Below are 17,655 nucleotides of genomic sequence, written 5' to 3'. Positions count from 1 at the left end.
TAATGAACAAGGAGTTTCCTCTATGTCAGACATGTTTATACAGACTAGCAATGAGATTAGCAAGCTTGGAAAACACTTTAAATCAAGTTAACAAGGAATATAAAAAAACGTTACTGTGCCTTTAAGAGAAACAAATTTTGCCAAATTTGAAATAACAGTGAAAAAAGGCAGTTAAACTAACGAAATTTTTACAGTGTATGTAACAAGTTAGCAGAGCATTGCACTCACTTGCAAATGGATGATTAACCCCTTAATACAAAAAAACAGATTAACAAAACGAAAAATATGTTTTTTAAACAGTCATAACAACTGCCACAGCTCCTACTTTTTGAAGCCTTTTGAGCCCTTCAGAGATGTCCTATAGCATGCAGGGGACTGCTAAGGGAAGCTGAATGTCACAGTTTGTAATTTTAACTGCACAACTGTAACTTTCTATACTATAAATTAGAGAAGCCTCAGGAAACTGTTTCTAGGCAAAACTAAAGCCAGCCATGTGGAAAAAACTAGGCCCCAATAAGTTTTTATCACCCAAAGATATATAAAAACTATTAAACATGCAGCAAACGTTTTATATTGCCCATTAATCAGAGTATATACCTCTGATAGCAAGCCTGATACTAGTCGCTATTAAATCACTGTATTTAGGCTTAACTTACATTAATCGGTATCAGTAGCATTTTCTAGAAATTCCATCCCTAGAAAAACTTAACTGCACATACCTTATTGCAGGATACCCTGCAGCCATTCTCCCTCTGAAGTTACCTCACTCCTCAGACATATGTAGAGAACGGCAGTGGATCTTAGTTACTTCTGCTAAGATCATAGAAAAATGCAGCAGATTCTTCTTCTAAATGCTGCCTGAGATAAAATTAGTACACTCCGGTACCATTTAAAAACAATAAACTTTTGATTGAAGAAAAAACTAAATATATTTTACCACTTTCCTCTAACTACCTCCAGCTATGTTGAGAGCTTGCAAGAGAATGACTGGGTATGGCAGTCAGGGGAGGAGCTATATAGCAGCTTGCTGTGGGTGATCCTCTTGCAACTTCCTGTTGGGAAGGAGAATATCCCCACAAGTAATGGATGATCCATGGACTGGATACACCTAACAAGAGAAATGTATTACATTTCTATTATATGTAATACAGATTTATGCTGGATGATTATACCGTCTATTTATTCTCATGAATGTCCCTAAGTACAATGTAAGTGAAAACATGAAAACTCTTCCTCTGGTGTTTAGCATATTGTTTTATGACAATATATATATATATATATATATATATATATATATATACTATATATATATATATATATAAACAAACTCTGCTGTCAGATCTTAAACAAACAAATAAAATACCTGAAAAGATAGAGATTAAGGAAAAAATAAGATAAGAAGAAAATGTATTGATCAGTTTACATTATATATGATTATAAAAGATGGAGTTAATTTATAGATTTTGAGAAAAAAAAGATAAAGAACGTATCATCACTTCGTAGATGATTGTGATGGATAGGATAGTAGGGTTGAGAAAAGATGAAAATCTAAAATTTATGGTCAATTAACAAAGGTGAAATTATTCTGTCAAAACTTTTAAAAATTAAATAAACAAAATTAAAAAATAAATAAAGGGGGTATTTTTGAAATAAATAAAAACATACCATTGGTTGGGTGTCGAGCAAATGAGATAGAAAAACCTTTTGTACAGCAGAGCTGCGTGTGGCGTCTAAGAGAGAGAAAGAGAGGTACCTGAAATTCACAACAGCTACCAAACAAAAGAAGGTAAAAAGGAAAAAAAAAAAAAAAGAAAAAAAAAGGAAAATCCAGTGTGTTGGAAGTTGTTAGATTGCAGCAACATGCAATGTGCGCACAGAAACGTTTCATACTTGGATTAATGAGATAGTTGTTTGAAGCCAAAATGTGTAATATTTAATTAACAAAAGGTAAAAGAATAAAGCTGTCTATTCTGGCGATGCAAATTTAGTCTGGGCCAAACAGAGCAGATATAAAAAAAACATGGTATTTTGTTTAATAAATCATGCCTTAACTTGGATTAGTCTCCATCTTAAAATAGGAGATGAGAAAGATTCACCTGAATATATCAAGATTTTAATATATTATATTATATATATATATATATATATATTATTTATATTTGTGTGTGATTAGCAAAATCCATTCCGTTTAACCACATCTTATTTGTAAAGTAAACTCATTAAAAAAAAAGTTTCTAATGTTTTTTTTAAAGCTATACCTGGAATTACAGTCTTGATCTGACTAGCATCCTAAATAGTCTTTAGTTTTATACATAGGTAAAATCACAAAGTGTCCAGTGTTCCAAGCCTTAACTCTTTTAGGAGGCTGAACTAAAAATGTACTTATTAAAATTAAAAAAAAAAATAAAAAATTAAAAAAAATGAACTCGTCATCCATGGACTTTAGCAGTCTGTAAATCCAATGGTAATTTTTTTTTTTTGCGTGCATAAATGTGTGAACATTACCATCTATGCAGCCAGAGGTGGTCAGCTTTTTACGATGAGCACGAGCATAATCCAGAAGGTTAGGCGCGCTGGAAGAACCCCCGAGCACAGAAGTGCTAAACAGACCCGCACAGTGAGACCCTAGTGAAAGTTAGAGAAAGTACACACAAAAACCTGGTGTTCCTCCATTGATATTGGTGATGCATGCAGCATGCAATACAACTTGGCGCTTGCCCTAAAGAAGGCACTACACGATGCTCTGCTATATATACACAAACATGTGTAATTTTCTGTATCCTGTGCCATCTTCTGCTTCACAATTCAGACAAATGCTATTTCATTTTCTGCATTAAAATACTTAAGTATCTACATCAAGAAACATTTATTACAATTTATCAAAGAACATATTAAACCCTATCAAATGCCCAGCTGCAAAGGCTTAGCAATTCGTGCCTACTTGGTTCTTAAAAAATACAGTTCTAAAAAGGATGAAATTTGCTCTAGTCAATTTCCCTTTTCACGATGTGATAAAATATAATTTTTCTAATATTAATATATATATAAAAAGGGGATATTGGTAATTTAAGTAATAAGATAATTTCATAAGAGTAAAGTTTATTATATGAGACAGTAGGTCCTACTGAGGAGGGCTAGGTTTAAAAGTTCTCACATGAATTAATAAAAAGGGATATGATATCTCAATAGTATATATATATATATATATATTATATATATATATATATATATCCCCATAGCCAATGTGTTTGACCCTGAAATGACTGAAAGAGGCATTGCCCCAATTCAAATATTTTTGTCAAGCAAGCTGGTTCTACTTCTAGACCGTGAAGAAAAGTTTTTAATTTGAAATATATATCTACCAAATACTAATTGACTGACATTGAACTAGAAGATACAGTGAACATAGTGGGCGTCTTTCATAAGTGTTCTACCTCAAAAGGAAATTCCGAAATTTATAAGTGAGTACATGCAAGTTTACAGACATTCCGAAAAGAATCTACTTATTTTTTAAATTATAAAGTAGTCTTTTCATTGAATGTTTTGTAATACATAAGTCAAATCAACACAGAAGATATCAATGTGTACACAGCAAGAGATAGGCTTTTATATTATACACATCATGATAAGTATAATAATTTTATGCAGCTTATCTAAAACCTCATCTTTGTTGATTTATATTAAAACTGAGTTCCTAAACAAAAAGCAAGTAGGCACACATCATGAGAAAAAGCAAGAGGACAAGAAAGGAAAAAGAACAGTCATAAAAGTGATTCAGAAAGCAAGGTGACTCAATACCCAGAGGGATAGTGGAAAATAGTATTACTAATAATAAAAAAACAAAAAAACTATAACAGAAAGATCTTCAAAGTGAAATAGCACAGAGATTCAGACAACATACTTTAATCAAACGTTCCCTTTGATATATGGGTAGAAAATCCAATGGTCTACGTGGAGTAAATATTTTAAATAGATTATAAGAAAGAAGAGACTCACTTTTAATATTTCATATTTCAATTTAGTACCTTAATATTCCCTGTTGACAGGTTCCAATATAGTTTTAAAGCTCTTCAGCAGGGAATGAAAAGGCAAACTAACAGGATCATCAAGAGAGGAGTTTATAATGTTTATTATTTGGTGTTGTTTGGTGTCTTTAGGGGATAAGGAATCATATGGAACCACTAATTATATAGAATAAAATATACCCTGGGGTTTTCCGAAAATCCGCCCAGGGCCATTAAATGGAGAATCCTGTTTTTTTGTTTTTTCATTCTTGGACCGAATAACAGCCCAGGGCTATAATACGGTAGTCACTTATACCACTCTGTAGGATGCTGATAGCCCCTCCAAATCATTTTAAGTGTTAAGCCATAGCAATAAAGAGAGGATTTTTGAGCAGCCTGTATACAGTCGTATCTGAGCCCATGTCAATGGTTATAACCATAGATGGGCTCTGTCAGAGTGAAGAGAATGTAAGTTATAACAGAGATGGGATCAGTCAGAGTGAGGGGAATTGGAAGTTATAACATAGATGGGCTCAGTCAGAGTGGGGGAATTGAAGTTATAACCATAGATGGGCTCAGTCAGAGTGAGGGGAATTTAAGTTATAACATAGATGGGTCAGTCAGAGTGAGGGGAATTGAAGTTATAACCATAGATGGGCTCAGTCAGAGTGAGGCGAAATTGAAGTTTTAACATATATGGGCTCAGTCAGAGTGAGGCGAATTGAAGTTATAACCATAGATGGGCTCAGTCAGAGTGAGGAGAATTGAAGTTATAAACCATAGATGGGCTCAGTCAGGAGTGAGGAGAATTGAAGTTATAACCAGAGATGGCTCAGTCAGAGTGAGGAAAATTGAAGTTATAACCAGAGATGGGCTCAGATAATGTTTAACCCCATATAGCCGCCCACCTAAAATAAGCGCCCCAGGGGCGGCTTATCGGGTGGGCGGCTTTTACAGAAAACCGCGGTATTAAGTAGGTGATTAAAACATTTTGTGGCATTATGTTCCTCTGTGTGGTTTATGGAGACTGATAGGTGCTCAAAAGAGCCATCATTCCACATGAAAAACAGAATTTATGTTTACCTGATAAATTACTTTCTCAACGGTGTGTCCGGTCCACGGCGTCATCCTTACTTGTGGGATATTCTCTTCCCCAACAGGAAATGGCAAAGAGCCAGCAAAGCTGGTCACATGATCCCTCCTAGGCTCCGCCTACCCCAGTCATTCGACCGACGTTAAGGAGGAATATTTGCATAGGAGAAACCATATGATACCGTGGTGACTGTAGTTAAAGAAAATAAATTATCAGACCTGATTAAAAAACCAGGGCGGGCCGTGGACCGGACACACCGTTGGAGAAAGTAATTTATCAGGTAAACATAAATTCTGTTTTCTCCAACATAGGTGTGTCCGGTCCACGGCGTCATCCTTACTTGTGGGAACCAATACCAAAGCTTTAGGACACGGATGAAGGGAGGGAGCAAATCAGGTCACCTAAATGGAAGGCACCACGGCTTGCAAACCTTTCTCCCAAAAATAGCCTCAGAAGAAGCAAAAGTATCAACTTGTAAAAATTTGGTAAAAGTGTGCAGTGAAGACCAAGTCGCTGCCCTACATATCTGATCAACAGAAGCCTCGTTCTTGAAGGCCCATGTGGAAGCCACAGCCCTAGTGGAATGAGCTGTGATTCTTTCAGGAGGCTGCCGTCCGGCAGTCACATAAGCCAATCTGATGATGCTTTTAATCCAAAAAGAGAGAGAGGTAGAAGTTGCTTTTTGACCTCTCCTTTTACCAGAATAAACAACAAACAAGGAAGATGTTTGTCTAAAATCCTTTGTAGCATCTAAATAGAATTTTAGAGCGCGAACAACATCCAAATTGTGCAACAAACGTTCCTTCTTCGAAACTGGTTTCGGACACAAAGAAGGTACGACTATCTCCTGGTTAATGTTTTTGTTAGAAACAACTTTTGGAAGAAAACCAGGTTTAGTACGTAAAACCACCTTATCTGCATGGAACACCAGATAAGGAGGAGAACACTGCAGAGCAGATAATTCTGAAACTCTTCTAGCAGAAGAAATTGCAACCAAAAACAAAACTTTCCAAGATAATAACTTAATATCAACGGAATGTAAGGGTTCAAACGGAACCCCCTGAAGAACTGAAAGAACTAAGTTGAGACTCCAAGGAGGAGTCAAAGGTTTGTAAACAGGCTTGATTCTAACCAGAGCCTGAACAAAGGCTTGAACATCTGGCACAGCTGCCAGCTTTTTGTGAAGTAACACAGACAAGGCAGAAATCTGTCCCCTTCAAGGAACTTGCCAGATAATCCTATCTCCAATCCTTCTTGAAGAAAGGATAGAATCTTAGGAATCTTTACCTTGTCCCAAGGGAATCCTTTAGATTCACACCAACAGATATATTTTTTCCATATTTTGTGGTAAATTTTTCTAGTTACAGGCTTTCTGGCCTGAACAAGAGTATCAATAACAGAATCTGAGAACCCTCGCTTTTGATAAGATCAAGCGTTCAATCTCCAAGCAGTCAGCTGGAGTGAGATCAGATTCGGCTGTTCGAACGGACCTTGAACAAGAAGGTCTCGTCTCAAAGGTAGCTTCCATGGTGGAGCCGATGACATATTCACCAGATCTGCATACCAAGTCCTGCGTGGCCACGCAGGAGCTATCAAGATCACCGACGCCCTCTCTTGATTGAATCCTGGCTACCAGCCTGGGGATGAGAGGAAACGGCGGGAATACATAAGCTAGTTTGAAGGTCCAAGGTGCTACTAGTGCATCTACTAGAGTCGCCTTGGGATCCCTGGATCTGGACCCGTAGCAAGGAACCTTGAAGTTCTGACGAGAGGCCATCAGATCCATGTCTGGAATGCCCCCACAGTTGAGTAATTTGGGCAAAGATTTCCGGATGGAGTTCCCACTCCCCCGGATGTAATGTCTGACGACTCAGAAAATCCGCTTCCCAATTTTCCACTCCTGGGATGTGGATTGCAGATAGGTGGCAGGAGTGAGTCTCCGCCCATTGAATGATTTTGGTCACTTCTTCCATCGCCAGGGAACTCCTTGTTCCCCCCTGATGGTTGATGTACGCAACAGTCGTCATGTTGTCTGATTGAAACCGTATGAACTTGGCCTTTCGCTAGCTGAGGCCAAGCCTTGAGAGCATTGAATATCGCTCTCAGTTCCAGAATATTTATCGGTAGAAGAGATTCTTCCCGAGACCAAAGACCCTGAGCTTTCAGGGGTCCCCAGACCGCGCCCCAGCCCATCAGGACTGGCGTCGGTCGTGACAATGACCCACTCTGGTCTGCGGAAGTCATCCCTTGAGACAGGTTGTCCAGGGACAGCCACCAACGGAGTGAGTCTCTGGTCCTCTGATTTACTTGTATCTTCGGAGACAAGTCTGTATAGTCCCCATTCCACTGACTGAGCATGCACAGTTGTAATGGTCTTAGATGAATGCGCGCAAAAGGAACTATGTCCATTGCCGCTACCATCAAACCTATTACTTCCATGCACTGCGCTATGGAAGGAAGAGGAACGGAATGAAGTGTTTGACAAGAGTTTAGAAGTTTTGTTTTTCTGGCCTCTGTCAGAAAAATCCTCATTTCTAAGGAGTCTATTATTGTTCCCAAGAAGGGAAACCCTTGTCGACGGAGATAGAGAACTCTTTTCCACGTTCACTTTCCATCCGTGAGATCTGAGAAAGGCCAGGACTATGTCCGTGTGAGCCTTTGCTTGAGGAAGGGACGACGCTTGAATCAGAACGTCGTCCATAGTAAGGAACTACTGCAATGCCCCTTGGTCTTAGTACCGCTAGAAGGGACCCTAGTACCTTTGTGAAAATCCTTGGAGCAGTGGCTAATCCGAAAGGAAGCGCCACGAACTGGTAATGCTTGTCCAGGAATGCGAACCTTAGGAACCGATGATGTTCCTTGTGGATAGGAATATGTAGATACGCATCCTTTAAATCCACCGTGGTCATGAATTGACCTTCCTGGATGGAAGGAAGAATTGTTCGAATGGGTTTCCATTTTGAACGATTGGAACCTTGAGAAACTGTTTAAGATCTTGAGATCTAAGATTGGTCTGAACGTTCCCTCTTTTTTGGGAAACTATGAACAGATTGGAGTAGAACCCCATCCCTTGTTCTCCTAATGGAACAGGATGAATCACTCCCATTTTTAACAGGTCTTCTACACAATGTAAGAATGCCTGTCTCTTTATATGGTCCTGACAGACAATGAGACCTGTGGAACCTCCCCCTTGGGGGAAGCCCCTTGAATTTAGAAGATAACCTTGGGAGACTATTTCTAGTGCCCAAGGATCCAGAACATCTCTTGCCCAAGCCTGAGCAAAGAGAGAGAGTCTGCCCCCCACCAGATCCGGTCCCGGATCGGGGGCCAACATTTCATGCTGTCTTGGTAGCAGTGGCAGGTTTCTTGGCCTGCTTTCCCTTGTTCCAGCCTTGCCATTGGTCTCCAGGCTGGCTTGGCTTGAGAAGTATTACCCTCTTGCTTAGAGGACGTAGCACTTGGGGCTGGTCCGTTTCTACGAAAGGGACGAAAATTAGGTTTATTTTTGGCCTTGAAAGACCTATCCTGAGGAAGGGCGTGGCCCTTACCCCCAGTGATATCAGAGATAATCTCTTTCAAGTCAGGGCCAAACAGCGTTTTCCCCTTGAAAGGAATGTTAAGTTAGTTTGTTCTTGGAAGACGCATCCGCTGACCAAGATTTCAACCAAAGCGCTCTGCGCGCCACAATAGCAAACCCAGAATTTTTCGCCGCCTAACCTAGCCAATTGCAAAGTGGCGGTCTAGGGTGAAAGAATTGGCCAATTTGAGAGCACGGATTCTGTCCATAATCTCCTCATAAGGAGGAGAATCACTATCGATCGCCTTTACTAGCTCATCGAACCAGAAACACGCGGCTGTAGTGACAGGGACAATGCATGAAATTGGTTATAGAAGGTAACCTTGCTGAACAAACATCTTTTTAAGCAAACCTTCTAATTTTTTATCCATAGGATCTTTGAAAGCACAACTATCTTTCTATGGGTATAGTGGTGCGTTTGTTTAAAGTAGAAACCGCCTCCCTCGACCTTGGGGACTGTCTGCCATAAGTCCTTTCTGGGGTCGACCATAGGAAACAATTTTTTAAATATGGGGGGAGGGACGAAAGGTATACCGGGCCTTTCCCATTCTTTATTTACAATGTCCGCCACCCGCTTGGGTATAGGAAAGTTCTGGGAGCCCGGGACCTCTAGGAACTTGATTGAATAAAAAAACTACAGTTAAACACTAAAAAACTCTAAGCCATCTCCGTGGAGATGTTGCCATGTACAACGGCAAAGAGAATGACTGAGGTAGGCGGAGCCTAGGAGGGATCATGTGACCAGCTTTGCTGGGCTCTTTGCCATTTCCTGTTGGGGAAGAGAATATCCCCACAAGTAAGGATGACGCCGTGGACCGGACACACCTATGTTGGAGAAAAAACACCCGATGTACCTAGTAAAGCAACCAATGAGACAATATGCAAATTAGAGGGAGATGTGAACCCTCATTAAAAAGATAGAATTTTTAAATGATGTGTTTCATCTTTCCTCATTGTAAAGCAGACAATTAAATACATGCTGCATAATAGCCCCCATCTGATCATAAAAAAAAAGAGGGACAGAAAATGTCCCTGCATCCTGAGTTACAAGGGAAGGAAAAGGGAGATTGATAGGAGCTCCATTATAGTCCTCCCCCTCCCTTATCCAAAACTACTATGTTGGTTGTTGCCTCTAGGTGATTACAGTTTCAATGGTGAAAACCTGCATCATGAGGGGCATTAAGTGTTCCTCTATGAGGTTGGAAAAAGATTGGAGCTCTTGAAGCCTCCCATCTCACCAGAAATAATACAGAAGTACAAATTTTATTATGTGGACAATCAGGACAACTTGTTTACAACTTATGAGCACACACACATACAGTATACTATATATATATATATATATATATATATATATATATATATAATATATATATATATACACACACATATATTTATATATATATATATATATATATATATATTATATAGTAGGAAAATGATTCAAAGCACTCTCTGGACTTTTGATAATAAAGGCAAATTTAATTGTGATAGTGACGTTTCGGGACCAACCTGGTCCCTTCTTCTGACAGTCAAACAATGCAAAAACCAAACTTAAATAGGCCATCAGACACTCCCCTGTATTGCTACCAATCACAGGTAAGCGTGTGCAAAAGTGGAAGACCCCACCAAATAAGGTGTGGAAAGTGGTTGTGTACAATGTGTAATTATAAAGGTGTCAAAACATATATAAAACTGAAATCTCATATTAGTGTGATAATCATATATGTTTCTAAGTGAGCTTTGATCAAAATAGTTAAGTTATAAGAGCAATTACTGCAATTTTTCAAAATACATATCAAGGATTCACCCCTCCTTTAGAGTGCACCAAATGGATTCTACCACTATTCAAAGGAACCACCCCTATTCATTGATAGGTTCTAGTCCATAGTCCATAACATTACTACATATATAACTATCGTGGTCATCTAGCCACTGAACACAGCTATTTCCTATTGTTGTAACTTCACAGCACCCCTATATGTGGTATTATTAAACCACAGCACAAAAACGATTATACAGACCCTGCGATCAACTCACCATTAGATGCTATTGATATCGTAGCATTTGCTGACACACCCCTCCTGCTCTCATAGGTTACGCCTAAACAGCACCTCTCATTTTCATAAGTGTTAGAAAATAAAATAAAATAAGGTTAGCAACAGATCCTTATAAGATTAAATGTCAGAGACTTTGGGTACGCATCTGTCTTGAGGTGTTTGACACTCGGATGTTCTGATTATAACAGTATATATCGTGCGATCAGACCGCAACTGAGATCTGTTGTCATCTGTAAACACACCTCCTCCTGCTCTCATAGGTTAAGTCTAGACAACACCTCTAAAATTCCCTATGTATTGGAAAATAAAATTAGCGTTAACACCAGGATCCTTATTTGATTAAATACTCAGAGATTTTTTTTGGTCGCCCCCCCGCATCTGCCCTAAGAAGTCACATACTCATTGTTGTAATTACAACAATGTAAGCCATGCGATCAGATCACAACTGAGGTCAGCTGTCAGCTGTAAGCCCACCCCTCCTGCTCTCATAGGTTAAGTCTAACCACCACTCTCAATTTCCATATATGTTAGAAAATAAGTTAACGTAAGCAACAAAATCCTTATTTGATTAAATGTCAGAAATTCTTTGGGCGCATCTGCCTTGAGGTGTTTCACACTTGCATACCTATAATTACAACAATGTAAGCCGTGCGATCAGCATCGCAACTGTAATCAGCTGTCATCTGGAAACACACCCTCCTGCTCTAATAGGTCAGAAGTAAACCGTGCCTCTCCACTTTCATACCTACACAAAAAGCAACAACATGTATACACAGTTTAGTTGTTGACACCTTAATAGTGCATCTCCCATAGGCTTATAGCAGAATAGGTAGTAGTGATCAGATCACGCTGAAGGTAACAGTCATCCTGAAATCTGTCCCTCATGTTGTTATTGATCACAAATAACAACCGCTTCTCGCCCCAAGCGTAAGCTAGAAAGTAAATAGGCAAAAAAACAAACCTATCTAAATCAACCCCTAGGGAATTATTTAAACCAAAATGCTACGTGTTAACATGATATATGCTAAGATCCCACTGTCCAATCACACCCATACTGGAAGTCTCAGACGTGACGTCCTATATCACTATCACAGTTAAATTTGCCTTTATTATCAAAAGTCCAGAGAGTGCTTTGAATCATTTTCCTACTACATACTCCTGAGAGCACCCTGGCAGTTTTGGAAAGTTGGTGAGAGTGCAGATACTGAACTTTTCTATATTATATACCCCATGGTATAATGCACCCACATCCAAAGCTGCGTTTTAGCCTATTTAGCAGCTTCCCTTATTCTTTTTGTATCTATTGTATTGATCATAATGGAGGCGAATGAGGCATTAACACAGACTGAGGACACTACAGCCACACTGATGCTAGTGGAGGGGAGAAAGATGAAAACATATTTATGTTTACAGATGAGGACGCTGATCTCATCAGGTTTGGCTCAATTGACGAACAACAAGTGGAGGAGGTCTAATCAGTCACTATACAACACATGGGCCAAACATAAACAGAGAGAGATAGACCTTAACTTGCATGGACCTATCTATCTGAGTATCATAAAAAAAGAATGATACCCAGAGGCTTCAGAATTAGGAATGTGCCCTACAATCGGTAGATCGAATACAGAGTTCTGTATCAATTGGAGGAAAAATACTTAATAAATGCTCCATTCGACTGATGCTGTGGTGATCCGGTGAGGCTGGGAAACTACTAGCCGAAGTAAGAGTTGAAATAAGGACATTTGAGAATGATCAAGCAGTGAGATTAAGAACTGATAATACCTGCGATTGGCTGAATAAGCTCACAACACAAGTGAAACTATAAGCAAGAACTCATTGCCTTTAAAAACCGTAAACTACAAACTGTAAATTTAGATTATACACATAAGAGTGTCTACCGTTGGATGCTGGCACCTGAGGAGAGAAAGCTGTTTAGACCCAGGCGGGAAAACGCCATACTAAAAGAACTCTTAATACAGTTGATACAAGCTCGGGTGACAGTGCTGATTTAGAAAGTGGAACCGACACTGAAACACCTATCTCTACCGGCATTACCACCAGATCTCGTGGACAACAACAGTGGGAACATCCCCGTGAAGAAATATCGACTAGGCCCCCACTAGCCCCATACTCTCAGACATCATCTCGTTTTTTAGGAAGAGGCCCCGGCCGCACACGAGAAGGGGGGGGCATATCCCGCCGGCCATCACACTCGGAGAAGACAATAAACACTGTCTTTTAATATTAGCTCCAGAAGATTAACCCCAGGAGAATTATCACTACTAATAAAGGACTCTCTTTTGTGCCATATACAAGATGAAACGTTTGATACACTGGTGGATATTCAAACATTTCGGCAGGACAGTTACGCTAAAGGACGCTTTTCGGCACAACAAGTGAGGGGCAACCAGCATTTTAGAACTGCGGGTTCTTTTGATCACCAACACTCACAGTAACGCATCTATACCACCTATACAAAATATCTTATGAATTTGACGGAAGAAGAGACGAGGAGTACATCCAGTCATTTTGAATCTTTTCCAAGGAGGAGAGAGCGGCTTTTGAAGTACCCTTGGTGATTGATTCTTACCAGTCTGATTCGCCAGGCTTTTGGGGGAATCAAGGTGGGGCGGGCGGGTCGTAATAGTTCGAAACAACGAATTATAAGGACGAAGTCAATTCGCCAACTCTCTGATGACAACAACATACAAGATGCTTGATAAAGATCCGAATTGGCTCTAAAACGTGAGATTGATAATAAATTGCGATATGGAAACAAGAGGGGTCTATACAGAACACGAAGCAAGATTCTTACGTAAGGATTTCCCTATTATACCAATCATGTAGTATACTCCCCAAGATCCATAAAGATCCTACACACCCCCCAGGGAGACCGATTGTTTCGGCAGGGGGTCACTTCTACAATCTTTGGCCATATTTGTGGATCACTTATACAACCCCCCTAGTGAGAAGAATGAATCTTTCACCAGGATTGAACAACATTTATACAGAAAATTATCTCTTTTGAATAGATATTAGGGAAACTGACTTACTTGTCCCATGGATGTCTCAAGTCTCTATACGATCATTCTCATTCTGCATGAATAACAGCGGTAGTAAAAGCACTAAAACGAATGCCCTTAAGTTGGCCCTCCAGAATATGTCCTGATGACCTCCTCTCTATGTGCCTTGAGAAGAACTACTTTAAATTCAACAACATCTTTTACCTACAAATTGCTGGAACAGCGATGGGGTCGAATGTGGCCCCATCACTGGCGAATCTGTTTATGGAGGAGTATGAAACCACTCTGATGAGTGTCTATGAAAATTCATCAATCAATTTTTATTGCAGGTATATAGACGATCTATTCCTCGTTTGGAGAGGTGACGAAGAATCCTTGAACCAATGGATACATACACTGAATACCATGGAGAGTACTGTTAGGTTCCAATATGTGGCCAGTAAAGACACTGTTGATTATTTGGACGTAAGAGTATTTAAGAAGAATGGCGTACTTGGCACTACACTTTACAGGAAAAGCACAGATCGGAATACGGTATTACATGCCAGAAGCTGTCATCAACCATCACTGATCAGGAATATACCCAAAGCCCAATACCAGAGGGTCAGGAGAAACAACACAGATGATGATTTATGCCTCACTCAGCTGACTGAGTTGACAGAAAGATTCACACAAAGAGGGTATAAGAAGAAAGAATTACTAGCCACTTGTGATCGGACCAACCAGACGGAGGCTAAGACCACTAGTAATGTGGCTGAAAAACAAAAATGACAGTATCGTATCATGAGAGCAATCAAAGATGAGTGGAAGATTATTGAAACAGACAGTAACTTACCGTTTAAACATTGGAAGGCACCAAGACTATCATACAGAAGAGGGCGAAGTCTACGAGACCGTCTTATGAAAACTGATATTTCCCCACTGAGTGAAAAACAATCATGGCTCAAAAAGAAAAAGGGGTGCTTTAAGTGTTTAAGCTGCGTTACATGTAATAGTATGCACACTGGTAATGTGTTCCAACACCCCGAAAAAAAGAAGAAGTATAAGATCAACTGGTTCCTAACGTGTACTACCACACATATTATATACCTCCTCAACTGCCCATGTGGGAAATTTTACATTGGAAAATCGACAGATGATGCCAGAACTCGAATGGCTAACCACCGCTCAAGCATTAGAGCTGCACTAGACAGTGGAAAATCGGGACAGCCTGTTGCTCGACATTTTCTTGACAATAACCACTCAGTCACTGATCTCAGGTTTCGCCTGATGATCACGTGCCACCATTAAGACGGGGAGGCAACAGAGCAAAGATTCTGCTCCAAAAGGAGGCTCGCTGGATCCATGAATTGGGTACATTGGTGCCCAGAGGCCTCAACATACAATCCGGATGGCAAGCCTTCTTGGGTTAACTCAAGGACATTATGATCAAATGAGAGTCCTGATTCATTATATATAAAGGAAAGAATATGATGGCCTAGTCATGCTTTTGCCTCTTATGTAACAGTATTTTACTCCTAGCCTTTTCCATTTATTTAGTATTATATATGGGGCCCAGTACATATGGGTCTTCCCATTATAGTTATGTCTTCATACAATAGATACCAGTGCTTTTATTTTAATTTTATGTCTAGTATGTGTAATATATGATTTTAACTATTTTCACATTTCACTATGTATCACATAGAGTTTTGTAATACACCGTTATATGTTCACTTATTTTCATTAGAGCCTGATCAACTCTATTGGTAAGATTCACACCCCTTGAGTGCCCAATTGGGATTTTTGTCTTTAGGTAACTTTTTGGCCCTATACACCTAAATTTTATTGTTTTGACCCCTCCTGTTCATAGCCTTCATAGAGGTTTTGTTATTCATGTATATGTTTTGGTATTTAATTTTGCTTTTAATTATTTCGATGCTGGGAACATACATTCGATAATGGATCTATATAGCAGACGTAGGGTTGTAACTCTTTTTGTATGTTTACATTCTGTATTATATTAGCTCTTAGGTGTTATGCCTTTTTGTGTTGTTTTGATTGTTGTTTATTGTGTTTGATATTACTTTATACTGAAATAGTGATTACTGTGATGCTGAGGCATCACCTACTGATTATTAACAAGGGCTCTGTGCCTTCACGTTTTTGACTGCTTTGATGAAATGTATACTGAAGGGTATTAGCGATATAGGACGTCACGTCTGAGACTTCCAGTATGGTTGTGATTGGACAGTGGGATCTTAGCATATATCATGTTAACACGTAGCATTTGGTTTAAATAATTCCCTAGGGGTTGATTTAGATAGGTTGTTTTTTGCTATTAACTTTCTAGCTTACGCTTGGGGCGAGAAGCGGTTGTTATTTGTGTATCAATAACAACATGAGGACAGATTTCAGGATGACTGTTACCTTCAGCGGTGATCTGATCACACTACCTTATTCTGCTATAAGCCTATGGGAGATGCACTATTAAGGTGTCAACACTAAACTGTGTATATCTGTTGTAGCTTTTTGTGTAGGTATGAAAGTGGAGAGGCACGGTTTACTTCTGACCTATTAGAGCGGAGAGGGTGTGTTTCCAGGATGACAGCTGATCAGTTGCGATCTGATCGCACGGCTTACATTGTTGTAATTATAGTATGCAAGTGTGAAACACCTCAAGGCAGATGCGCACCAAGAATTTCTGACATTTAATCAAATAAGGATTTTGTTGCTTACGTTAACTTATTTTCTAACATATATGGAAATTGAGAGGTGGTGGTTAGACTTAACCTATGAGAGCAGGAGGGGTGGGCTTACAGCTGACAGCTGACCTCAGTTGTGATCTGATCGCATGGCTTACATTGTTGTAATTACAACATATGAGTATGTGACTTCTTAAGGCAGATGCGCACCAAAAAAACTCTGATATTTAATCAAATAAGGATCCTGGTGTTAACGCTAATTTTATTTTCCAATACATAGGGAATTTTAGAGGTGTTGTCTAGACTTAACCTATGAGAGCAGGAGGGGTGTGTTTACAGATGACAACAGATCTCAGTTGCGGTCTGATCGCACGATATATACTGTTATAATCAGAACATCCGAGTGTCAAACACCTCAAGACAGATGCGTACCCAAAGTCTCTGACATTTAATCTTATAAGGATCTGGTTGCTAACGCTTATTTTATTTTATTTTCTAACACATATGAAAATTGAGAGGTGCTGTTTAGGCAGTAACCCTATGAGAGCAGGAGGGTGTGTGTCAGCAAATGCTACGATATCAATAGCATCTAATGGTGAGTTGATCGCAGGGGTCTGTATAATCCGTTTTTGTGCTGTGGTTTAATATACCACATATATGGGGTGCCTGTGAAGTTACAACAATAGGAAATAGCTGTGTTCAGTGGCTAGATGACCACGATAGTTATATTATGTAGTAATGTTATCTACTATGGACTAGAACCTATCAATGAATAGGGGTGGTTCCTTTGAATAGTGGTAGAATCCATTTGTGGTGCACTTAAAGGAGGGGTGAATCCTTGATATGTATTTTGAAAAATTGCGAGTAATTGCTCTTATAACTTAACTATTTTGATCAAAGCTCACTTAGGAAACATATATGATTATCCACACTAATATGAGATTTCAGTTTTATATATGGTTTTGACACCTTTATAATTACACATTGTCCACAACCACTTTTCCACACCTTATTTTGGTGTGGTCTTCACTTTTGCACACGCTTACCTGTGATTGGTAGCAATACAGGGGAGGGTCTGAATGGCCTATTTAAGTTTGGTTTTTGCATTGTTTGACTGTCAGAAGAAGGGACAGGTTTGGTCCCGAAACGTCACTATCACAATTAAATTTGCCTTTATTATCAGAAGTCCAGAGAGTGCTTTGAATCATTTTCCT

The 17,655-nt window shown here is 39.4% G+C and overlaps 1 protein-coding gene across 1 annotated transcript in view; it reads right to left on the bottom strand.

The window, feature by feature from the left end:
• The window catches only part of PPIP5K2 (diphosphoinositol pentakisphosphate kinase 2), a 466,186-nt gene that overhangs the window by 60,020 nt on the left and 388,511 nt on the right, over positions 1–17,655 (bottom strand). Inside the window, 3 exon segments of the mRNA XM_053701522.1 lie at positions 1,666–1,705; positions 1,708–1,730; positions 2,506–2,625. Coding sequence (XP_053557497.1) covers positions 1,666–1,705; positions 1,708–1,730; positions 2,506–2,625 — 183 coding nt within the window.

This window comes from Bombina bombina, chromosome 2 (assembly GCF_027579735.1).
Source record: "Bombina bombina isolate aBomBom1 chromosome 2, aBomBom1.pri, whole genome shotgun sequence".
Lineage (NCBI taxonomy): Eukaryota > Metazoa > Chordata > Amphibia > Anura > Bombinatoridae > Bombina > Bombina bombina.
The sequence above is the reverse complement of the archived record's forward strand: the minus strand, read 5'-3'. Positions and strand labels throughout refer to the sequence as shown.